Source organism: Peromyscus californicus, unplaced genomic scaffold, assembly GCF_007827085.1.
Source record: "Peromyscus californicus insignis strain IS unplaced genomic scaffold, ASM782708v3 Scaffold_4__1_contigs__length_199733344, whole genome shotgun sequence".
NCBI classification, from domain to species: Eukaryota; Metazoa; Chordata; class Mammalia; order Rodentia; family Cricetidae; genus Peromyscus; species Peromyscus californicus.
The window spans coordinates 54,225,596-54,251,078 of NW_026294562.1; the positions used below are offsets into that span (position 1 = coordinate 54,225,596).

General features: G+C 54.1%; 1 protein-coding gene across 27 annotated transcripts in view; it reads right to left on the reverse strand.

The window, feature by feature from the left end:
• Nrxn2 (neurexin 2) overlaps positions 1-25,483 on the reverse strand; it is a 117,161-nt gene continuing 91,678 nt past the window's right edge. For 13 of the 27 annotated variants that reach the window (XM_052763155.1, XM_052763150.1, XM_052763149.1 and 10 more), the window contains 5 exons: positions 23,747-23,918; positions 19,738-19,827; positions 16,392-16,717; positions 14,287-14,365; positions 1-2,065 (listed from right to left, as the gene is read on the reverse strand). In XM_052763155.1, the coding sequence (XP_052619115.1) occupies positions 1,179-2,065; positions 14,287-14,365; positions 16,392-16,717; positions 19,738-19,827; positions 23,747-23,918 (1,554 nt within the window). In that variant the 3' untranslated portion in view covers positions 1-1,178. The remainder of the gene's footprint in view (positions 2,066-14,286; positions 14,366-16,391; positions 16,718-19,737; positions 19,828-23,746; positions 23,919-25,483) is intronic. The other 14 variants (XM_052763161.1, XM_052763162.1, XM_052763160.1 and 11 more) reach the window with 3 other exon arrangements.

Sequence of the window (25,483 nt, forward strand, 5' to 3'; positions counted from 1 at the left end):
TTGGAATTTGGAAAGTTTTTGTTTTCTTTTTCCCACACATTTCCGGGTTTGGGGTGTTTTCCAAGACTCAGACACATTTGTTAACAAAGAGAAAAAAAGTGGGGGAGCAGGGAGCCCATGGGCGGAGAAGGGACCCCAGCCATCCGCAGACACAGCCTCACTCCCTCCCTTCCCTGCACCTGCAGCAAGCTGGTGCCACAGACCACAGCTCTAGTACCTCGGTTATTTGTTTTTAATATATATCTGCATTTGCCTTTCCCCTCCCCCCCGCCCCCCCCACCCCGCTCCTCCAGCGGCTTCCCAGCAATGCACGTTGCCCGGCAGCGACACACACAACAGGCCTTGACCAGGCCCAAGCCCCATCCCTAGGCGGCCCCAGGCAGGAGCTTCGCCTTTTGAGGGAACTTGGGGCACTAGGAGAATGAACCCCACTGCCCGGACCCAGCCACGGAAGCTGGGCCGCTCTGGGCCCACCCTCCCACGCCTCTTCTCCCGGCGTCTCTGGAAATCCAAAGGGAGGGAAGCAGAGAAAACAGAAATCTTTAAAAAAAAAAAAAGAAAGAAAGAAAGAAAGAAAGAAAGAAAGAAAGAAAGAAAAAGAAAGAAAGAAAGAAAGAAAGAAAGAAAGAAAGAAAGAAAGAAAGAAAGAAAGAAAGAAAGAAAGAAAGAAAAAAAGAAAAAGAAAAAGGGGGGAGAGTGAGGAGGGTAGGGACAAGAGACACAGCAAGCCTGAACCGGGACAGGAGGGCTGAGGAGAAGGAAGGCAGGAGGAACAGGGAGGAAGGAAATCGAGGGAAATAAACGGACGGCGCAGTGGACACTTTACAAAACCCCAGCCTTCCTTCCCGCCCAGCCCCACCAAAATAAAACTACCCCCCTTAAAAAAATAAATCAACCCAGGGCTGTGAGCACGTGCCCTGCCTGACAGGCGCAGAGCTGAGAAGGACAGCCAGCCCCAGAGCTGACAGTGCGGCGCGGTGGGCAGCGGGAGGGAAGGGGATGAGCACGAAGTTATATTCCTTTTCTTTTTTTTTTTTGCGTTTCCTCTTCGTGGGAGAAGCCTGAGGCAGCTGGGGAGAGAGTCCCCAGGTCCCCCTGCAGGGAGAGGGCCGCACCCTCCTCCCGGGCCCTCCCGGGAGGAGCAGTTGGCAGTGGGGCGCGGTGCCTGGACTGGGTGCTCAGACGTAATACTCCTTGTCTTTGTTCTTCTTGGCCTTGCTGGGCGTCTTGGGGGCAGCAGGGGCCTTCTCCTTCACCACCGCCCCATTGCTCTGGGCCGAGTTACTGATGTAATTCCGGCTCTGGTCCACTTGGTAGGAGCCCTCGTCGCGGTTGCGATACTTGTACATGGCGTAGAGAAGGATGAGGATGCAGAGCGCCGCCGCCGCCACGATGCCCACCACCATGCCCGTGGTGCTGCTGGATTCACGGATCACCTCCACCGCGCCCGGCGGGCCGCGCTCCCCCGGCCCCGTGGGGTTGGCTGTGGGCAGACGGGGGAAACCGGGGGCTGAGGTCACGCCGGGGCGCAGGGGAGGCGGCCGCCGCGGCTCGAAGGCCGTGGGGACCCCGGGCCCCAGGGGTGGGTTCTCCAGCAGTGGCTGCAGCGGGTCTCGGTGGTTCATTTTGCCCGCAGGCAGGTTGGGGGCTGGGGCGGAGGGCGCAAGTAGCACCCCGGGGGCGCCCGTGGCCCCATCTGTCCTGAGGTTGGGTCGGGGCACAGGCTTGCGGGGCGACAGGAGGGTGGTGCGGTCCGTGACCAAGGGGAAGGTGGTGTAAAAGTCCTCGTCGTCCGTGGGGGGGAGGCTGGAGTCAAAGACCTCCCCGGAGGCGAAGCCCGAGGCCTCCACGGGCTCCTCGCAGTCGCTGTCGTCGCGCTCAGCCTGGCACGGGCCCCCCGAGGACGGGCGCCGCGCGGCGGGCGGGGGCAGGGTGTCTTGGGTGGCACCCACGCCCGTGAGAAAGGGGTAGAAGGTGGGGGGCGGGGGCACGAAGGGGGACCGGGTGGCCACGGGAGGGGGATCTAAGGAGTCCTCCGTGATAATGGGCAATATTAACTCTCCTCCTAGAAGAAGAAAGAGAAGAGAGAAGCGAGGGCGTCAGCGAGGGCCGGGGCGCGGGCGGCCGGCACAGAGAGAGAAACAACAGCCTCACTCACACCCAAATCGGTTCAATCGGCTTTGGCGGAGACTAGCGCGGGCCGGGCCCGCCCGCCAGCCGGCCAGCGCCTGCGCTTTAAGCGGGCTGCGGCTCGGATGCCCTGGGCACCCCACGCGCGGGCTCTGCGACTCTGGGTTTTGGTCTTTTTGTTTCGTCTTAAGAAACCAAACGGAACAGAAAGGAAAGGAAATTGAAAAGAAACGGAAATTTTTTTTTCTACTGGTTTAAGGCTTTAAAAACATACAACAGCAGCATTTAAACAAACCTAACAACAATATCTTTTAGGGTTTTTTTTTCTATATATTTCTTTTTGCTTTTTTTTTTTTTTTTTTTTTTGCTTTTGTTTTTTAAAAAAGAAGATAGCATACCACGGAATTCAGGCAACTTACATCAACAAATAGGCCGTGTGATTTTAGCATGAAGAAAAAAATTACAAACAGAGCTGTGTAAGCGGGTTCTCCCGAAAAAAAATAAGAAAAAACAACTTTTCCGTACAACGTTTTCTGTCTATCTGTTTGGCATCTCCCTCCTTGATTTACTCCCTGGACTCTCTGCTTCCTCCAGAAAGCTCGCTCTCCTCCCTCTCTCGAGCCCTCTTCCCCTCATTAAACACAAGGCTAAAATTCGCACAGTGCGGGCTGGGGCTGGGGCTGGGAAGTGGCGCCACTCAGGGTCATCGTGGGGAAAGGAGGGTCGGTAAAGGGGGCATGGAAGGACAGGACGGTGGCGAGCCTGTGTGGGTGTGAGCTTGGGCAGGGGGCTGGTCATAGGGAGGGCCTTGGGGCTAATTGCGGTGGCCATGGGAGAGGAGCCTTTGAACGGGACTGCGTGTGTGTGGAACAGTAGGGAGGGAGGGTCAGGCACGCTGAAGCTGGGCGTCGGGTGTGGGGAGGACTGGGAGTGTGGGCGGCTGGGCGTCACATGGTTTCTGAGCTAAACCTAACTCTCCCCTGTCTTCACCCTCCACCTCTGACCCCCACTGACTTCCCCCCAACCCCCTCCCCAGAACCCCCATGGACCGCCAGAACCTGGCCAGGTTATGACTGCCTCTGGCCCTCTTATTATTGTTAAAACAATAATAAAACAACGGAAAGAAGAAGAAAGCAAAAAAACAAAAGAAAATACATACACAGCCATCTGGGAGGGACTCGCTGGCTAAAATAGGGCCCATGGTAACTAATGGGGGAGACCTTGTGGTGGGGAGGGTGTAAGGCTTCCCTTTAAGTCTGAAAACTTCAGTACCCTGGACAGAAACTGCAATTCCCATCAGCTGCCCGTGGGCGGGAACTATAGCTCCCATTAGCCCTTCAGGGGGCATAAACTACAAAAACTACAACTCCCATCAGTCTCTGGGTCAACAACTACAGTTCCCATCAGCCTCCTGAGCCTCTTCACTAACCAAAGTGCTCCAGGCTTCTGACCTCTGGTAGATAGAAGCTGGGTAAGCTCTAGGCTAGAAGGAGGGCTCAAACTCTGGCTTTGAAGGTTGCCTCTGGGCTTCTCGGGAATGCAGTTGAAGACTTCTTCTCTGGCTCTACCTCCAGCTCAGCCTACACCCCATCCCTACCTGAGTACTTCACTTGGCATCTACACCCACAGTCCTACACCCCTCTGTGGTAATCATCCCAAGGCTTCCAGTAGCAGATCCCGCATCCAGGCCAAGCCTCACATCCAGGAATTGCACTGCTCTGCCTACCCTAGCCTTCTGGCTGGATCCACTTCTCATATACCTCTGCTGGCCCTTCCCACCAGCAGCTCCATCAATCTCACAGAGGCTACAGCAAAACCTTGCCACCGAAGCGGAAACCTTGCCAAGCTTCTCGAGCTGCACTTCCCATCAGGCTCCTTATATGCAAAGTTTAAAGCTCCAGAGTTCTTAGCCCACCACAGGCTTAGCCATAATGAAACGTTGAACCAAGAGCATTTGTGCAGCCAGGACTGTCCAGTTCCACTGGTGGAAGCCAGGACCTCATGAATGCCAGGCAAAGCACTCTGGCTCTACCTCCAAGTCACATCCCAGCCCTCAAACCCAGCTTCTAGTGGATGGAGACACTGAGGCCTGGAGAGAGCAGAGCTTCCAAGTGAGGTGAATGAATGAATGAATTAGCCAGTCCCTTCTGTGACTCCCGGAGGCCAGGACAGGGGCCACAAAAAGCCTGGACCATCACTCCCATGCCTCCAGGAGGCTGGCAAGGCTGCTCACCTGAGAACCCAGGCAGAAGGCTACATGGTGTGTCAACTGAATTCCTGTGTGATTACAGACAAGTCCCACCCCCACTGGGCCCCAGTCCTCATCTATGAAACTAGAATACTGCCATGCATGGTGGCACATGCTTGTGATTCTAGCGCTATGGAGGTGGAGGCAGGAAGGTCAGGAGTTCAAGGTCATCCTCAGGTACATAGCAAGCTCTGGCCAACCTAGGGTATGTCTCAAACAACCAAAATAAATAAAATTAGGGCAGTGAGCTTCAGGCCCAGATTAAGCCTAGCAATGCTCCATTCCCATCCACTGGCCTGCCTTCCACCTTTTCGATCTTAGGAACTCAGGGTCAAAACTTACCCTAACCTGGCTTATGATCCTCAACCAGCTGGCCATCACTGGAGACCACTGGATGGCCAGTGACAGTCCTGTGCTAGGGACATGTCCTTCCCTGAAGTGCTGATCATCAGACTAACCAAGGCCTGGCCTGATGGGCCCTCCAATCTATGTGGGAACATAGTGCATCCTTCCGTTCCCATGGTCTTCCCATTCCCAGTGTCTGCCTCCCTGATGGGCCCTCCAGTCTATGTGGGAACATAGTGCATCCTTCCGTTCCCATGGTCTTCCCATTCCCAGTGTCTGCATCCCTGCACAAGGGCAAATTCAGCTCACAGGAAAGCTCCTGCCCTTCAAGTAGTGACATCATGGGCCTAATCATAGCAGGTTCTCCTCCCTACGTGAATCCTAAGCTCAGCCAGGTCCTCTCTGCTCACCCACACTACCTGCTGCCTCCTAACCTTTGCCTTCTATTCCGAACAGGCTCCCTATGGATAACTCACACATGCTCAGAATCCAGCCCATGCCTCACCTTCCAGGCTGACTCCAGTAGATGCCCTCTGCTCCTGGTGCCTCTGACTCTGTCTCCCTACTCTGTCTTGGAGGCTCAAGTTTGACTCACTGCCAGGGAAGGCCCAAAGGCCTGAGTCCCATCTGTCAATCTTACTAGCGGCCAGCAGAGCCTGGCACGGAGCTGAGGTCCTTCTGCTCTTCGAGGGGAAGTGAATGATAAGTCCCCTGGCACTCCCTCTGAGGTGGGCCAGGTACATGGGGGAGCATGGAGCACCTTTCCCGGGCTAAGTTTTACACATGGCCTCCACTCCGCCATCTTGGGCAACAGGCACCACTGAGAGCTAACCCTGATCCTGCTTCCTCCCTGTCCTCAGGCCCAGTTTCCACCCTCTCCTGGCCCTGCCTTCCACCTTTTCCATCTTAGACTGAGTTACCATTGCCCTCAGGAACTCCAGGGTCAAAGCTTTCCCTAACCTGGCTTATGATCCTTAACCAGCTGGCCGTTGCTAGGGACACAGTGAAGTGTCATTACTCTTCCCTAGAGTGCAGCTCGTCAGAATGACCAGGACACAGACCTTGGCTCTTTACCAACCTGATGCCTCACACTGAGTGAGGGCCTGGACCACACACATCCTGCCCAACCTGTGGCACTCCCCACAACCATTTTCCCCAGCCCACTAGTCCTTGAGACACACAGGCTTTCTAGATCTCCCGCCTCCAGGCCCCACGGCCTCCCCTGGCTCCTTTTTCAGGTCCCAGCCTTATCCCCGAAGCCCCCATTCCCTTGGGGGCTCTCCCACCTTTCCTCTATCCATGGTTTGCGACCATATCTCCCATGATTCCACCAGTGCTCTCTCTGCATAGCAGTATCTTTCTCCGATACTACTTCCTCTGTGCCTGACACCCTCACACAAACCTTTTCCAAAGTGACAGGTCATAGAGAGCCTCACATGGCTTTCCCACGTCACCCTCATTAAACCTGGATTATGGGGCACTGGCGTCATATCAACGCATGGGCTTCCCTGGGGCACTGGTCCAGGAAAGATCTAGAAAACTCACCCGGGGGAAGAGTCAGGGCCTGAGCAAGGGAGGACACCTCAGAGGCTTCTCACTGGGATGGTCCCACTGCTGGCCCTCCCACTGAGCTTTTGAGCAAGGGGAACACTCAGGGTGACTCATGATGTTGAGGGTCCTGTGATCAGCTCTGCATCACTGGGAGACTAATGGAAGACTGTGGCCCCTGAAGCCATCAGACTCTGCAAGGACACCAGGCAGCCTCTAGCCCCACCCTCACTTCTGGCAGCTGCAATTGCAAAATACAGGTGCATGCTTATCAAAGCTGCAACACATTCACCCTCCGCTTTCCTTATCCCAAGTAAATAGAATTTCAATGCCCATTGAGCCCACTTGCTAGAGAAGTCCATTCTGATTGGGGCACCAGCAGCCATTCCCAAGCAGTTCTTCTATCTCAACGCTCCCCTTTCTAGGGCACTCACAGAAAGTAAGCCGAGTTCTTTCAACCTTTAAGGCACAGAAGACTTGAAGAGACATCTACCCATGAAGCTTTGTGCAGTGGCTCCTACCTGCAAATTCCATTACTTGGGAGGCTGAGGCAGGAGGATCACCATGAGTCCATGAGTTTGAGGCCAGCCTGGGCTACAGTGTGGGACCCTGTCTAAAAAAAAAGTCTACCTATGAACCCCAATTTCTATCCAGTCAAGATATGTCTACCCCACAGAAGACATATACATACACCTGAGGTTCAGAGTGTCCCAGGCTAAGCCATCTACTGGCTGAGACCCCATCTATCAGTGCTGAGGGCCCTACCCAAGCTGGGAGGGACAAGACGGTCAGCATTTTAGTGGATTAGCAGAAAAGGCAGCCCTTATACATGGACACAGCTCTGTAGGTCCATGACTTGGCAAGTCACACGTCCACAATATTGATAAAAGCCACTCTTTTCTTGGTGAACACAGCCCAACTCAGGGCCCAGGATACACTGCTAAGCAAGCAGAACACTGGCTAGCTTCCATCCCTACTCACCTGTTGGAGCAGAGAAGTATGCCACTGTGGGCTGTAGCCTGAAGGATGGTATCCCTCCGCACCTGCAACACCAGCATGGCGAGGGCGGAGGCCAGAGTGGCTTCAGGATCAGAGAACGTGAGCTACTCAACAGGAGGGTACGTGCACATGTGTGAGCACACACACTCAGATGCATACACCCTGTGAAGGTGTGTGCTTCTACATCGACGAGCATAAATTCCTAAGGACATCAACCTTCATGAATCTGAGATACCTATGTGTATGTCAGTGAGTGTGAACAGACGTGTGCATGAGAATGGGTCTCTCATGTCTGGTGCCTATGAGCCTGAGGCATGGGCTTTGTGTATATGCTGTGTGGATGTGTCCCTCAGAATATGCAAGCAAAACACCATAGCTCTGAGCACAAGCAGTATACTACCCCATAAAATAAATACATTCCTTCTGAACCTTGACATCTAGGCTGCATTTCCCAGCATCCTTAGCAATTGAGTGTGGCCCAATTGCTGAGTATTAGACCCTGTCCAGTTCTTTGCTCCTAGCAGCCTCCCATGCTCCATCCTCCACACTAGGTGCCCCAGATGCAGGGAATGTGGACTCCTAGTGTAACTTCTGGGCAGAGCCCAGGGAGGGTACGCCTGAGTGAGAAAGTTCTCTTGTATTAACCACTAAGATTCAGGGCTTATCTGTTACAGGGACAAATGTTATCTTCTACAGGCTTTGGCCCCTGAAATGGATGTCATGGTAACAAAATGCCACGGCATTCAAGTGACAATACAAGGAAAGGCTAGGAGGCAGGAAAGATGAAGACCCACACGCCACTGTGGCAAAGATTTGGTACAAACATTGCTTGTGCCAACCTGCTGAGGCTGGGGTGCCAAGGGAAAGTTGAGGATAGGGCCCAGGATCGCCAGCTCTAACGTTCCTCTTCTGGCAACATGTTACAACCTAGACTCCAACAAGAACTGGCTGTCTGGCAGGCAGGGAGGGAGGGAAGGCAACAACCCTGACGGGTGATTCCTGCAGAGGTCGGAAGAGCCGTTGCTCCCAGGCCCCACAGAGTAAAGACCGAAAGAGACCTTCTCAACTAAGTGAGGGTCTTTTTCTACCCAAGGATTTAGAAGTGGTCTCTCCACCTACCATTTAAAGGGTCCTCAAGACAGTCACGGCACTATGAAGAGGCCAGGAGGCGAGAAACAAGAGAAGACATGGGGGTGGAGAACAGAGCTTAGGGGAGGGCTGTGGTGTGGCTGCTGTGACTAAGCCTTGGAACCACCAGAGATGTACAAGCCAGTGTGGGATGTCTGCACTTACACATAGCCAAGGAGAACATTTCTCCCAAAACCCACTTCTGAAAGGCCATGGAGGATAAAGATGGGGACATTCTGCCCAGCAGAGCAGCAGCCTAAAGCCTCCCCAGAGGGCAGAAGCAGGATTTACTGGAGACCCTGTCCTTTCCACCGCAGGACAAAGTCTGCCGGCCTAGCAAAGCATGGATTTCCTCCTCTGTGCTCAGGCATGTGTGCTCTGTGCATGAAAACGACCCCAGGCATCATATGTGTTGCCCGGCTTTCCTAACCCCCACCTCTTTGTGGAGGTGGGAGTGGGCAAGGTCTTGCTATATACTCCAGGTTGACCTTGAACTTGCAATCCTGTTGCCTCCACTCCTGGAGCGCTAGATTATAGGTGCTCACCACTACACCCAACCTCTTTTCTTTCGTGAATGAGCTTTTGTTGTAGGGTCTACCTCCGCAGAACCACTGTACTTTAGGGATATGTTGGAAGAAGTGAGAAAAATGATCATTTCAGTTCGGTTCAAGACCAGAGGAGGCAGGTCTGAGTGGATCGGAGTAAGCCAGCATCCCCCACAAACAACCTCTTGGAGTAAGACTTTTGTCATTCTTGGAATGGCACTAGGGGACATTCTGAGACAGAAGGTAAAATGAAAAAGATCCTTGGTGATCCGACAGTCCAGACTTAAGCAAAACATTTTCTACTGGTCCCCAAACTTATATGTGCTTCTACATAGGAGTACAATAAGGTGGTGGCTCCTGGCCTTCTCAGAAGCTCAGCTGTCGTCCCAAAACTGAGCTCCAGGTTTGGAATGTAATGTGAGCTGGAAGAGCCTCTCCAGGCACAGTCCATGGAAACCTCCCGCTTCTGATCCCTTGCTCATTCCTGCACCTTGAGAAGTCATGAGTTAAAGATGACACAGCCACAAGATGGAAGACCAGGCCCCAAGGCATTACCAGAGCAGCTCCCATCAGTCAGAAGCATCGTTTGTAACTCATGGGAAAGAGACTGGAGGTCTCTGTCAAGCCACAGAGGCTGTAGAGTGTCCATTATAGCAAACTAGTGTCACTCTGGAAGCTCCTAGGAATCCGGACACATGCTTCTGTGCATATGACAAAATGTGTGCACCTGCGGGACGAAGCCAGCAATATGCCTCTGAGGGTTTCATTCCTGGGTGGGTGACACTGAGGAGGGTGTGTGTAGAATAAATGCATGGTGCTGGTGTTCATCTGGCACGTGAACCTGTATGCATAGGAAGGTTTGTGTTTCCATGCTCCCAAGCACATGTGCGTATGTCTCTACAAAACTGGGTGACCCTGAGCATGTAGGTGTGCCCTTGTGGGTCTGAATAGCTGTATACATACCCCTGGTAATGAATACACAGCAGGCACTGTTCTGGATTGGGTCTGAGTGTGCACATGCCCTACAGGTCTGCAGATAAGTGTGTGCTCATCTGTGTGCCACTACATGGGTACCACTGAGCACACAGATACACCTGTGTCTGTGAGCATTTGTGTGGGTCACTTAAGGCCCAAGTGTGTGTGTGTGTGTGTGTGTGTACATGCACATGCACCTCTTTGGGAGTCTGAGTGAATGTAGATGTACTTCTGTATGGATCAACATGTATGTCTCTGTGGAGAATGTATAGACATGTATATATCTGTGAAACTGAGTGTGTGTGTGTGTGTGTGTGTGTGTGTGTGTGTGTGTGTGTGTGTACATATGCTTTACAAGGTCTCGGTATAAATGTGTGTGTGTGTGTGTGTGTGTGTGTGTGTGTGTGTGTGTGTGTGCGCGTGCGCATGAATGTATGGATGTGCTTCTCAAGGTCCCCTCTCTTGAGGACAGTGTGGAAGGGTGCATGTCTGTAAGCCTGAACAAATGTATACATGTGCATAGACTTCTGGGATCTGAATACTCACATCCCCTCTGACAACATGTACCCATGCTCCTTTGATCTTAGTACATATTCACACCTCCGTGGGTAGAGACCCCTTCTGTGGGGACAAACACGTGGGTCCACAAGTACCTCCCTCCACAGAATGACATATGCATTTTGGTGAGTACACATGGACAGAGATATGACACCTGTGCACACAGACATGAGGGTCACTTCTATGGATACATGTATATGCATGCTTCCATGAGTGTGAGCAAATTGTGTTCATGCCTGAACACAAATTCTGTGTCTGTGGTTAGGAAACGTGAGCATCTGGAAGCATGTGGGACTGTGGTCTGTACACATATGTGAGCAAATGTTACAGAAGTAGCTCAATCCACAGTCGTATGCCTTTGTGAGCTGAGCATGGATGTATAACCCTGAATTCAAGGACATGTCACAAGGCATGTGCCTCTGTGAGTGTGAGCACAGGTGAACACACACACAAAGATCTGAACACACAGTGCATGCCCAGAGTATACGATGTATGAGGAGGTCTGTATCATCAACAGATGTGAGCACATGAGAGCTGCCTCTGGGTTTAAGCATGTGTTTCCACACAGCCCTGAGTGTAAGGGACCAGGGTGGGTTTAAGGCTCACAGTGCTGAGTGTGGGAGCCTTTGCGCAGCTGAGCATGTACAGGTGTGACTCTCGGGGGCTGAGTAGGTGAGCAGCTGCGAGTCTAGGCGCCTCTAGATGTTCAGGCAGCTCTAAGCATGTGCATGAGACACTCGGTGGCTCTGGTACACAGTATGCTTCATGGGACTGTGCACACTGTGCAGCTCTGGGTTTCTCTGGATTTCTCAGGGGTGTACATGGATTTCAGGGCATCCGAGCACACATATGACTCTAGCATCTATGTGCCTCTGTTGACCTGGGTATAAATACCATGCACTTTACATGGTGTGTGTGTGTGTGTGTGTGTGTGTGTGTGTGTGTGTGTGTGTGTGTGTGTGTGTGTGTGTCTGTGTCTATGTAGCAATATGTGAGCTTCCAGGCAATGTATAATTGTGTATGCACGGGTGTATGTGTGTGTATCCCTGGTCAGAGCACATGCATGTGCATATGGATATAGATCTCTGTGGATATAAGTCTTAGTGTTCTTCCTCTGTCTCAGGGGTACAAAGTCCACAGTCCTTCAGGGGCCAGGCTGGAAATACAATGTGTGGGCAGGACAGCTGGGCCAGCAAGGGTGGTGTGTCACATTACCAACTGTAGGTGTGTGTCCCTTAAACTCCCACTAGGGAAAATTCTAATAATACTCTGTGTGACTGAACCTCCAGCCTTGAGAGAAATAACGTGCTAGATGACAGACTCACTCAGCAGGGAAGAGAACAGGATCTGGGGTCTGTGGAGGGGCTGAGTGAAGGGAAGGGATGGGGGGGTGGACAGGCCAAACAGGGATGATCCCAGGGCCCACAACCCACCCAGGGATGAAGCTCGGAAAGTGGGGAGGGTAGACACTGGAGGGTCAGGCTCCGGCCAGCCTGTCACTAGCCAGGCACCTGGTGCTCTGCTAGAAAAGCTCCCTCATCCTGGGGCCCCAAAGCAGACTCTAACTGGAGAGACCAGGATGAGAGGGGCAGGGGAACATGGTCCAGGTCAGCCTGGGCACCCAGAAGTAATCTTGATCCCTGCCTGGCTTCCCATGGGAAGATGAGGACAGTAGGCATTTCAGAGCTATGGATTAGCATGATGGAGGTGAGCTGCCCTTGGCACTCCAGGGTCCACTCCACCCTGCCTCCAGGACTTATTTTCAAAGCTGGGCCAGACCCCAGCCCTCCTTACTCCCAGCCTCCAGTCTTCCTTCACCTCCATTATCTTTCCCTCACATGGTGGATCTTTTTTTAAAGAACGGCACAGTGGTCGGTGATCTCTGGGAGCCCTGACTTGGGGGCAGCTGACACATCCACTTCAGGTCCACTTTACCGTTTTGGTCTAACAAAGCCTGAAATGGCTCAGGATACCAGAGAGCACCCTGTAGGTCATGCCCAGGCTTCTAGATAGACTCTGGGCTGGGACATCAGACCCTCCAGGGTATGTCCCCAGACAGCCTGGTGTGTATGTGTGTGTGGCACATCTCTGTGTGGTGTGCTGTGACTCTGCAGAGTTGAGGGAGAACAGAAATCTATCATCACAGAGTTTATGTTCCAGAATGAAAGATGAGGCTTCACCCCTTCCCCATGGCATAGTCCCAGCCCAGAGTTCTCACAGGTCATTCCTTGCAGCCGTTTACGGCAAACTGGCTATAGGAATCCCCAGCCACTGCCTATAACTTTGCTGGGTTAGGTAGTGCTGAGAGGTGCTGTAGGCAGACTCTGACTCATGCCCAAAGCATCCCCAAAGCAGTAGTGGATCTGCAGTGTAAAGAGATGGAGGGGTGGCTCCCAGAAGAGGGGTCTCCTGCAGAGGAGGGCATCTGCTCCCAGATGCACAGGCCCTGAGCTGTGGACGGAAAGGTCTTTCCTGCCCAGGCGTTGGCACCTCCCATGAGTGCCCTGGTGCAGGACCACAGAACAACCCCACTCGGCTCTGGACTACTGAGGATGAGAGGGATAGATGGAAGGGCATTAGCCTGTGGGTATGGGGGTCTCCACTCCTAGTCTGTGACCAGGACCCCCAGGCTCCACTGTCTATGATTCTACGCTATCTACCCACACTCTAACTGGGTGGCAGCTCGCCCTCAACTTCAATGTCTCTTCTGGAGCTGGTAGGCCCTCCAGACCCCTGACCCCAGGTCAGAGTCACAGCCCTTCTCCATCCCTGCATGCATGTGCCCCAGCCTTGCTGAAACTTCTAGTCCAGGTGCCACCATGGAAGGTAATATAGAGAAGTCTCTGGGAAGCCAAGCATGGGATGTGGGTGTCCCGTCCACTCCTACGGGTTCATTCAGGCTGTAGCCAAGGCCTGTGTTCCCCAACTGGGAGCTCCCACCAGCCACATCCTGTCCTTTCTCCAGTCCTGCTGTCAGCCCCCAGTGCCCACCTCCCACTGTTCAGTCACTGCCAACCTACTCAGATGAGCAGCCCAGCCACTGGGCCACCCCACTCTCGCGCTCTCACCCAGCATGCCAAGCTCCCTCCCAACTTGCTCAGCTGCTTTCTGTAGCTGTAGCCTTGGCTCCAGCCAGCAACATTAAGCAGAGTCCCTGTGCCACCACTCAGGAAATCCTTCCCCATAGCTTGTGTTCCTACAGCCCCTCTCAAGCTAGGATCTCCCCTGGGGACTGCATGTCTGGCCTAAGGGGCACCTTCGAGTAGTGCAATGCCAGATACAGAGGTTCCATGTAGTAACTGTCCTCCTCAGCCTGGCAACCTGGGGACCCTTTCAAGAACACCAGATAAGTCCCTGAGGCTGAGCAGGATCAAGGGAGGGCCAACAGAGACTATGAGTGCCTATGAGTGGCCAAGGAAGCGCCAGTCTTCAGGGTTGATGGGAGTTGTAGTTCTGGACCTGAGGGCTGATGGGAGTTGTAGTTCCCCCACCTCCCATTTCAGGACTAATGGGAGTTGCAGTTCTTCACGTTTCTACAGCCACATCTCCCTCTTTTCTCCCAGTTCCTCTTAGTTCTCCACCCCTAGTAACCCAGGCTAAAGACTTCACTATCTCCAAGGATGGGACACCAAAAGGCACCTTGACAGAGGGCATGTGAGGGGCCTGGGGTCTTCTACGTTACAAAGGGACTGCAGGAGAAAGCTAAAGCCTGCAGCACACCCTGGGCTGGGGCCAGGTGGCAGACAGTCGCCCCCCACCCCAGCAGCGTCGCGGGGGGCCCGGGGCAGGGGAGGGGGGAAAGGCACTCACCAGTACTAGGCTCACACTCCTCCAGGTCCTCATCATCACTTGGACACTCAGCCGAGGCCACCAGGAGGTCATCTGTGTTCTGGGGGGATAAGAGGAGGAGTAGGGAAAGAGAGGGTTCCAGTGGGTGAGCAGATCCCACAGCTGCTTCCCGGGACGTGGGGCAGCACAGAAAAGAGGCCCGAGGCCAAGCCAGCTCTCCCATGGATTGTCGAATGACTTGGCCTCTCAATTTCCCACGCTAAAGGATACTAGACAGAGCCAGCCTTGTGGTCCCTAGGGCCCTCAAAGATCAGACAGCAGGTGTTGAATCCTTTACGCTGGAGAGCCAGGGGATGGGATGCCACACCTGGGCTACACGGTGCATACCAGGGGTCCAGGGGGCCTGGGGCAGGGGTAAGGTGTATGGAAGAGGCCCAGGCACAGAGGGAGGGGTCCATAGACAGGGGGAACCAGGGTCTGGAGATTTCTCCATCTCCAGCTTCCCCACCCCATCACCTCTCCTCTTTCCCAACCCCCTTCCACAGGGAGAACCAGGCTCCGCACAATAATTAGGGCTATGGTTGCCATGACAACAGGAGTCGACTTTGTCAGCATTTTCTCTCCTCCTGATTGCAAAGAAAGAGGAACCCTGAGATGAGTGAGCCTGAGGGGGAGGGGAAGTCCTGGGGCGGGGGCTAAGAAAGAGAGCCACAGAGGGAGACCCAAAGTCCAAGAAGGAAGGGAAGCTGGGACACTTCAGATCAGGAGAGAGCCAGGGTGGAGGTCAAGGATGCCAGGGTGAGAGGGTCCTATCCTGCTGCTCCCCAGGTTCCACTTCAGACCCAACAGCCCTTGCCCAAGGACAAAGCCATGGACCCCTATTCCCTTCTGCCTCCTTGACCTCCGTCTTTGCTACCCACCCAGTGTCTCCCTGGGGCCGTCCACTCTCTGTGCCACATGACTAGTCAGCCTACCCTCTTCTACTAAGATCAGATGTGATTTGGAGGACCTGGAGGGCAGGTAGCTAGCCCAGGCCTTCTCCTTAGGGCTCCCCACTCCCTAGAGAAAGCCCCTGGGCATTCAGATCCCCCAGATTTCTAGGCACTGAAGACAAAGGGGAAGCCTTATAGCTTGTTTCTCTCTCTCTCCTAGCCAGCCCAGTCCCAAGATTCCTGCAGGACAGACTGACAAGAAAGAAGAGCCCAGAACCCAGCAAGCCCAGCCCTAAGAGAAGCTGAAGATAGGCTGGGGTGGAGGAGACATGTCCTCATGAACACCCCAAGATTCTTCTGGGCCTGTAGGCTCAACAGCCAAAGCTATGACACTTGGGGAAGACAGACAGAAGCACTGTGGAGCTGAAGTGGCCTAGCTAGGTCACCGTGACAGGTGCAAGCACTCCATAACCAGTACTCAGCACCGGCATTGGTGACAATCAGGGAACCTAGCTGCTAGGCAGTCCTATATACCCCGAAAGCCAGGCCTGCCTGCTCCTCAGAGCTGTGTTTCCTTGGTGTGGCCCCCCCTAGATTCCAACCAGATCCAGGGAGCTCCTGAGCTGGCAGACAATTGTGTGTGTAGAAAAAGCACAAGGAACTCTGCACCGCCATTTGGCCCACCATGTTGAGGCGCTTGGTGTTCACTCCAAGTCACATGTGGAAGATATGTGAAGGCAGAGGACTTACAGTCTTGACCTCTAACCCAACAGAGACTCCAGCAGAGGGACAGGCTGCTCCTTGCCTCTACCAGCCTCTGGAGAGGGGCTGCCCACCCTGGGAGACTGCATGTCACCACTCCAGTGTGTCATCTCAGCCCAAGATGCCACCATCCAACTCCAGTTGGTCCACTAAGCTCTGGCATGGCTACCCTCTTCACTGTTCCCTCTCTCAGTCTTCATCCAGACTTCCCTCCTCCTGGCTAGCGTGGGTAGGCTTCTCCAGTCAACTGCCCTCAACTCTGGACCCCCTAGAAACAGTGGTTACCCCCCTATGGTCAATATCCCTGATTACCATGTGAAGGTCTCCTTCCCCTAAACCATCACCATGACAACAAGGTCAGAATGAGCTATCTCCAGAACCACCCCACTTCCAAAGCCCCTTGGACCTTCCCAGACCCAGAAGGAGTCTCACCTGGGTGGTGCTGTCCCTCATTGTGGGGGAGCGGCCCCGGCGAGTGGTGGTGGTGGCCATGGTGGTGGTGGTCTCCATGATGGTGGTGGCCATGTCAGCCAGCAGTGTGGTGGCAGTGGTCTCCGCACTGAGCAGCACGGAAGGCCCCTCCCCTACTAGGCGTAGGTGGCCTTCAGTCCGCACGTTGGGGTCGCTCTCGGCGGCCAGCGCCAGTACCTTGAGCCCATTGTAGTAGAGGCCGGACACCTGGCCCTGGAAGGGGCGGCCCTGATCCCGGCCCCCAATCTTGATGGCAGCCTGGCTGTTGAAGATGGTCAGCTGGCGTCCTGAGGGTTGAGGATGGGGTGGGAGGGGCAGGCAGAGGAGAGGCAGGCAGTCCAGGTAGGCCAGGAAGGGATGGGAGGGTGGAGAGAGCAAGGGGAGGAGAGTGGAAGCCAGGAGGAAGCCAGCATGTGGATGGGGAGGAATGAGGAAGAGGCAGACAACCAAGGGAAAATCCTTGTTAACCAGAGCCCCTAGCCCGGCATGTGGGACCCCCACAGGAGAGGGCCACCAGGACACACATGGGCTGGGAAAGGGAGCCTGGTCATGCCCTGTTCCCACCATGCACATGCCTCTCCGTCTGCACCTGTCCCCATTTCTGATCCCACCCCGGGGCTATCACCCTCTTCTTATCCTTTACTTCCATCCCATCTTCTCTCGCTACTCTCCCAAACATCCCACCCAATGTCCAGCCCCAAGCCATGGTGTCCTCCGAAGCAGTAGACAGTGGCAACAGAAACAGAGACAGGAGGGAGTCCTGCCAGGCCAAGGTGGAGTTGGTGAGTGCGAGCAGAGGAAGCAGCAAGATGAGGGACAGAGAGTGGGGGTCTGCTCCGGGCTGGCCCCACCCTTAAGTGCCCTATGATGGCTGGCCAGGCTGCCTAGCTTCTCCTTCCCTGCTGAGACCCAGCCCCTGCCCTGGGAGCAGGCCCTGGTGAGCACAGTCCTTCCCCCAGTATGGACGTGCACGCCCAGACAAGGAAAATGTTAAAGGGACCTTGCTTCGCTCCATGACAGCCAATAAAACTGCTCCAGCTCCAACCTGGCCCTGCACTTGGCAGTGTTAGATACCTCTGAATGGCCCCCCGCAGGGAGCTTGGCTGCTTGCTTTGGTTTTAGTGGACCTGGGGGGTCAGTTTAACCCTCTGAGTTTGTTGTTTTGGTTTGGTTTTTTAGAAAACATATTTATTATTTTTAAGTTTAGATTTAACTTTGGTTTTGATGTTATTGGGGAGGGGCAGATGGAGTACAATTTTGCCCCACTCTCCCATGGACTCAGCTGCTTTCATTTAAGACCTGCCTTAGCCCTCATTAGCCTCAGGTTAGTGCCTCGTTAGAGATCTGGTTTAGAGTTAGAAACCTGTCAGCCTGCCCCCCAAGCCTGGGCTGAGACAGTGCAACATGTGACCCATCCTCTCCCTAGAAACAGACTCTCCGGGACCGCCAAACATCTGTCCAGCCAAGGAAGTGTCACTAATGTGTCTCCACAGGCCCCTTACTCAAACTCTCCTCCCCCAGCACCCTCCTACTGCGAGCTCAAGTAAAGACCCCCCTCCAACAGCCCCACAGAGGCGGAGGGCTGCTGCATAAGAATGATAAGAAAAACAAAGGAGCCAGGGTCCTAAGGGTCAGATGAGTTCTCCAGGAAACAGATTCCTCTCCAGAAGGTCTTCTCCGAGCCTTTACAAAACTAACGGACACGTGGACTTCCAAAAGGAGGAACCAGTTTCAACGCAAACCCGTTCGACTACAGGTCTCTTTACTATACAGCTTCCCCCGGAACTGCCACTCCAGACATGTTTTGGAAGTAGGAAATGGAGCCATTCCATAAACATTTATTGAGCCCCTGCTGTATCCCAGCAACTGACAATAAAATATCCCCTCCAAGAACACCCAGCCCTGCCCTAGACTAGCCTATTCCTCATTCTTTTCATGGTGCCGGTGGAGTGGGCTGAGCAAGACCAAGGAGGGGGCTAGGCTCACAGGGTCAGTACTGGCCAAAGTCCATACCAAAAGCGAGTTCCTCTTTCTCTTCACTTTCTAGAAGAGTAAACACAAGCTTAAAGAGAAGATGTGATTGTCACTTCTGGAGGGCCAAGGAGCTCTTCCCTTTTTCGGGCCCCAAGTTGTCTTCTTCCTCTAACAGCTCTCCCAACTATCCCAGAGTGGGGGTGGTGGATGGGTATCACAGTTGTCCGTCTCAGCCCAGGCTCCTCCCTTGGCCTCTCTGATTTTAGGAGGGGAGGGTGGGTAAAGGGGAGGAAGCCATAGCCTCTGTGGCCCCTGCCCCCACCTGCCATGAATGCCTCAAAGGGTTAAAGTTCACCCCACTGGAGAGAGCAGCCCAGTGTGGCTGGGGCTGCAGGTTTTAGCGATGTCTGTTACAGTCCCTTTAACGTTTTTGTCCTGCTGTGTGTTTATCACATCTGGTTATCAGCGTGTTTAGGCCCCATGGATCAGGGGCTGGAAGGTTACATTGAGGGGTTTTATTGGGGGAGTCCCATGGACGTTTAAAACACAGTAGTTATCATCTGGTTAAGTGGGGGTTTTAGCACTTCTGCTCCCCACTAGAGTTTAGCCTTAGAGGTACAGAGCTCGCCCCTCCTCCAACGGGAATAACATGGCTGTGCCCTTGGCCCCCAAATTCCCCTGGTGACAAGAAGCCTTCCCTCTCACACAGCAGTACCTCACTTTCCAGAGAAGGGCCTCTTAGGGACCTGCTTTGTCTTCCTCAGCAGATCAGCAGGCAGAAACGTCTAAGAACCCCTAAGAGACAGACCACCGCCTTCTCTTTCTCCCGTGGTCTCCCTCAGCCTGCACTGCTCCTAAGGAGCCTGAGACCAAGGCCTTAGAGGTCGAGAGTATGACCCAAGGCTCCAGCTCTTCTTGCCCTCCACGACAGCTCTTCTGAGCCCTCTCTCAGTGGCTCTGCCCTCCTTGCTTCCCAAACCCTTCCCACCTCCAGGTGCCCTGTGGCCCTTAAGTAAATCTGAGGTGAACTTGGCCAGAGGCACCCTCTAGCCTGCGTTCCCCTCCTGCAGCTGAGGGCGCTTCCATCTTTCGAGGGTCAGTGTAGGAAGGCGCCCGGTCTTCTCTTCCCTGTTCCCCAACCACCTCCCGGAAACAGACCGACTGAGCGCAGGGGGCAGAAAGGAGCATCCTGCCTGGACAACTAACTGTCCCTCCGCTTGGGGACGGGCATGACAAAGGCGCGAAGGGGTGGGGGAGAGAGCTCTGCACCTTTAAGATCGTGTTTTTAAAGTTAGTTAGTTGGTTAGTTAGTTGGTTAACTCTGGTTAGTTACCTTTGTCGAGCAGCCACTCATCTACTACTCGACCAAGCCGGTAGGGGATTCTCTGTCTAGCAATCGCCAGGCGCTCGTTATCAAAGTTCCCTTGGAAAAGTTTAGAAAGACAGTAGGTTTCTCAGGCAGCGCAGTCCAAAGGCTTTAGAAAGTAATTACGCAGTTCTCAGGAGACCCCAGCAAGCAGCCACATTCAACAGGAAGGAGGGGGGCAGGGGTAGATGCTGGGCCCCTCCTCTCCCAGGGGGCCCCCCGCCCTAGGCTCCACCAGAGCCGGCCCCACCCTTAGGAGTGAGGGTAACCCAAAGGAGAGGGAAGAGTCAGGAAAAGGGAAAGGAAGCAGGAAGGAAAAGAAAAACAAAAACACCCCCCCGCAGCTGGAAGGGCAGAGATTAAACAGGTTTATCTGGTCAAGCTGTTGAGGCTGAGGCCCCACTTCCTTCACCACCCCAAAGAGGGGGGGTGGGTGGGGGCGGGGCATTTAGCAGGTTTAAGTTAGGGGGCGGTCCAGCTGGTTACTGCGTTTAGAGGGTGGTTTAGAAGTGGGAGGGATGGGTTAAGCAGGGTTTATGCAGCATTTAAGGGGGTGCCCGGCACACTCATTTCACTGAGCTTTAAACCACTTCTCAAAGTCACTGCCAGCTCCCATCATCTCCTGGACTCAACTCCAGCTGTCCCAACACCGGTTCCCACCTCCCTCCACACCCATGGCCCACCATACCCTTCCACCTTGGTCTCTGTTCCCTGATCCTAGACCTCCTCACTTTTCTCCCTGCAAGCTGCTTCTTGTCTGCTCACCTGGCCCTGGCTCCTACGTTCCTGGCTGCTGCTACAGCGCAGGGCTGGGGATGCCCACAGGCAATGGGGTGGCAGGCCATGGGGAGAGGGGGAAGCTAGGTGCTTAAACTCTCTCCTACTCTCATTCACTCGCCCAGTGCCCAGAGACTAGCGTCTGGACCAGCCTATGTGCACTTCCCATGAACCTTTGGGAACACCTTCACAAATTCGCCCACCTGGATTCATGTGTGCATGGATGCAGTTGCTAGGTACTCATGAGGCTACGAGACTCTACCTTCTCTACAGTCTTTTCTGCCTTCTCTCAGGCCCTCACTGCTGGGGTCCACTGAGCCTCACCCCGCCCAAACACCCCTTTCTCCACAGCCCTCTCACCCCATCTCCTGCAGGTCTCCTTGGCCCTTCTCTGCTCCCTGCTCTGCCCTGGCCTTTCCCTTTCTGCCTTCCCCATCTCGATTCCACTCCAAGCTCAGGCCCTCCGTACAGAGCCAGGTTCTGCACCAATCCGACCTCAGAACCTGGCCTTGCCCCCATTTCTCTCCCTCATCCGCAAGCCCTGCCAGCTCCTAGCCTTCTCCTTCAGACTCCCTCCCCCAGTTTTAGCCCCACCCTTCTCCATCCTTGGCTCCCCATCTGGATACCCACCTGTTCTCTCCACAAGCTCCTACACCAGAGACAAGAAAGGAGAGAGAGTGGTGTGTGTGTGTGTGTGTGTGTGTGTGTGTGTGTGTGTGTATGTGTGTGTTGCATAGGGTACATGCACACCTATGTGGCAGGGGCTTGACAATGTGCCTTTCAGTGTTTCTCTGTGAACCTACCACAGTGAGCAGGGACATGATTTCCTTTGAAAATATGGCCACTCCATTTATTTTGTGGGGTAGAGACATTCCTCCTGTCTGCACCTCACGGCTACACTACCCTAACTAGAAACTCAGGCAGGCCTGTACCTGCTTATGAATAGGACCACCTATGCTTCTGCTCACGTGTACATGAAGGATGCACCCTTAAGAACTTTGGGGCAATGAGACCTTGCCTTCCCTAGAGATCCAGGATTAAGTATCAGGTTCCACTGAGTCAGAACCCACAGACTGTGGGAGGCCAGGTATGGTGGTGCATACCTTTAATTCCAGCACTCTAAAGGCAGTCACAAGTGGGTATCTATGAGTTCAAGGCCAGCCTGGTCTACATAGCAAGCTCTAGGTCAGCCAGGGCTACAGAGTGAGACCTTATCTCAAACAAACAAACAAACAAATAAATAAGAGTGATAGGTGTGGGACCACTCTCACTGAAGTAGTGGCCTACGGAATTGTTCAGGAACTACCCTCACAGTGCACACAGGCAACAACTGGGCCCTTAAGAGACCCAGATTTAGCTGGGTGTGATGGCACACCCCTTTAATCCTGGCACTCAGGAGGCACTCTGTGAGTTCCAGACCAATCTGGTCTACATAGTGAGTTCCAGGACTGCCAGGGCTATGTAGAAAGCGCCTGGCCCCACCCCCAAAAGAGATTAAAAGATACCTAGAACTGCAAGCAAGGAAAGCCAGCCAGCCTTTTCCGATACCTATCCAGGGGTCCTGGCAGAGGACATCAGACATCATGTCTCCCTCCTAGCCTTTGGCCTGCTGAGGTGACCCTCTGGGCATGAGGCCTGACTGGACATGGTGAACTCTTCATGCCCTGACCAGCACTGGCCAGTGTCCTCACTGTAACAAAGGAGTGTACTGTTTCCTGAACCAGAGAGAACTCTGATGCCCTAGGCTGTCAGGGTCTGCTTGTGGCTAGAACAGGGAGTACAGACAGGCCTGTGTAGGCAAGTTACCATGTCTGACCCCACAGAGGCCCAGGGCTCTGGGGTAGACTAGCATTCCTCTACGGAACCGTTTTCTTGTGGATCCATCTTGCCTTCCGGACGTCTGAGGTCATCTGAGTGTCGGGCTGACCTATAAGTACGTCAGCTTCTGTTTACTAAGAGGATATGGGGGGACTCTTATCACAAGGGTTGCCCACAGTCGTTTGGATGTAAGCCTTCACGACTGTGAGTCCTGAGCCTGTCTGTCCTGGCTTCTGTGTCTCAGCATAAGTGAGCCCTGAGGGCTTGTCCTGCCCGTGTTCTGTCACTCTGGCGAGCAGCAATGGAGGTCACAGGTGGTCATCCTGATGCTCAGTGGGGTCCTGTGTGACAGGCAGCAGGCATCCACGGCTCTGACCCCTGTCCGTCTCCCTGCAGCTTCCACCTCCCTCCCTCTCGGTCTGCCTCTTGCAGGGCTCTGTCCACCTCTCCTCTCCCTAGCTGAGTCTGTGTCAGCATCTCCGCATCTCTCTGCATCAATCCTGGAGCTGCCTCCATCTCTGCAGATGTCTCTGTGACTATTTCCAGAACCCTCCATCACTCCTCCTCTGGCTTCCTCTCACCCCGAGGCTCCCTCCTGTGCTTCCTATCCCCCTCCCCCCCCATGGCCTCACCCTCCTCCCTCCCCTGGGTTCCTAAGACCTTGCTTTGTCCTTGACCACCACAGCTGTAGTCCTAGGAACTAAGTCTCTGCATCCTCATCTCTGGGTTCCCAGGCCAGGCACAGACCCTGGTGTCTTGTGTGTTGCCTGTGATGGCTATTGAAGGTGTCTGACCCTCCTTTGAACTCTGCCCTTCCTCTCTCCCTTCCACCATGTCCCTTACTGCCTGAAACACTGGGATCTCATCTCTGCACCTCTAAGCTATCTCTCCAGCAGCTACAGAGGCTAATATGGGTCCTTGACTTTGGGTCTTTGGCTGGTTCTGTTTTTAGGAACAGCTCTGCCTCCTGCCAAGATGTGCTCATTTAACTAGTGAATCTCCCTCCTAGGCTTCTGCATGGGTCCCACCATTTCCACCCTGCCCCTCCTTTCCAAACTCACCCTTTCCTCAATGGTATCAGACACTCCCTAGTTCTACCCTCCTTCGTCTTCTCTGCCCATTTCCAAACTGGATTCTGGCATTGCAACCTCATCCACCAAATAATATCCTCCCCCAAATCACCAGCTCCTCTCTGAACCCTCACATCTCTCACTTTTTCTTAGCCATTCCCCCACCTGGGTGCCACCCAATCTTTTCCATAGCCACACCCTTCCCCGCAGCCTATGCCTCTACACTTAGCCACGCCCCACAGCATTCCCATTGCCGGACCCCACCTTGTTGCCACTGTGCCGCAGAGGATCTGCGGACTTGTGCCACCTACCTGCTGGGTACCGTTCGTTGACTGGCCAGCTGTCCACCTGTAGGGTGGCATTGCCACCGCTTCGAGTAAATCGCACCACATGATATTTGCCGTCACTCACGATGGCGTTGGGCTCATCAATGGTAATGTCGTCCGTGCCCACATTAAAAATCACCCCAACAGTGCCCTGGTCCTGGGGGATGGGGAGATGGAGGTCAGTAATGGGGAGGAGGCAACTATCTGTTCTTGTAAAACTCTACCCGAGGTTCCCAAAGTCCTCTCTCAGCAGCCTTTCATAGGTTTTAGAAAGCACCTCCTCAGGTCTCAGCTACCCAAGGCGGTGGACAGGTTTGCCCTCTAGCATATGCAGGCAATAGAGTACCCTGGAGGCTTATCAGTTGGGGACCACCACCTAGGACTGCAGAACGAGCATGGAGTCCTTTCTACTGATCACCTCTGTCGCTTGCTCTCAGGATCATCCAGAATATTCGGAAATGTTTACTGGGCACCTATGCTATTCAAAGGCCCCTGGAGTCCACATGGATGACAAGGAGGTGGAGGACTCCCTCAGGCATCACAATAGGAATGTTCAGAGCCACAGAGGCCAGGCTGACCCCCCAGACCCCAGTCTGGTACCATCCCCAGGTCTGTACAGCTTCCCAAGCCTGACCTCTGACCTCTGCAGCTATAGACTTATGGGTAACCCAGACTCTGGAAGGGGTTGGGGGGGGGGGGCAAGGGAAGAGAAGAGAGCTGCAGAGCTATGCCAGCTTTATTAAAGGAGAATCTTGGGGTGCTGGGATGGAACTGGGGGTTTGAGGGAGCAGGTAGAAGATAGATAAAGACTAGCCAGCAGAGAGGAAGCAGAATGTGCAATCTTAGGAACCAGGCCCACGGGTTCAGCAACCCGGAAGAGGCCACCTGGGCTCCAACCCACAAATACTTTGGCCAACGGTGCTGAAGTGAGAGGGGTTTTGCTGAGACCCCAAAAACACACAGGTACCCCTGAGGAAACTTGTAGCGTCACGTTTCACCCAGGAAGAAACTAAGGTTGGCCTTAAGTACCGTCTCAGTCTCAGCTCACAAGAGGGGACCCAGCGTTTGAATCCCAACTGGCCAACCTTCAGAACCTGTCCTTGCTCTAGTCCCTTGCCCACTCATCTGGGAGACACTCACTCAGAGCTGAGGGGCGGAGCATGAGAGACACTAAGGCTGACCTGCCTTCGGACCAGGGTGTCTCACCAAGCCAGCGAAGGCCCACTGAGCCCAGAGCTAAGCCTCTGCTGCATTCCCCTCTACCTCCCAGCAGCCATCATGAACACAGCAAGAGTCAGCCCGACCCTCCTCCTACACAGGGCAGACACAAGGCTCCTTTGGGCCCCTGGATCACTCTCCGAGACCCGATCCAGTATATGAACACACTGAAAGACTCCCACTCCAGCCTGAGTAAGAAAACCCTTTGGTTGTTAACTACATCTAAAGATAGCTGAATGCTTGGGGCTGTTGGGGGGGCGGGGCGGCGGGGAGGCTCAGACAGGTGAGGGGTGGGTTGAGGGGCAGGACAGAGTTGAAGACCAGGGTATGCAGCTATGGTTCCCATGGCTATCTATTTCCCACTCGTGGGGTCCAGTTCTCCCCATCCCAAGATCCATAACAAGCCATACACACCTGTATGCACACACATGGCACACATACTGTCATCCACCTCCAAGGAGGTAAAGCAAGGAAACTGAGGCGGCCTTGCCGAACAGTCTTAGC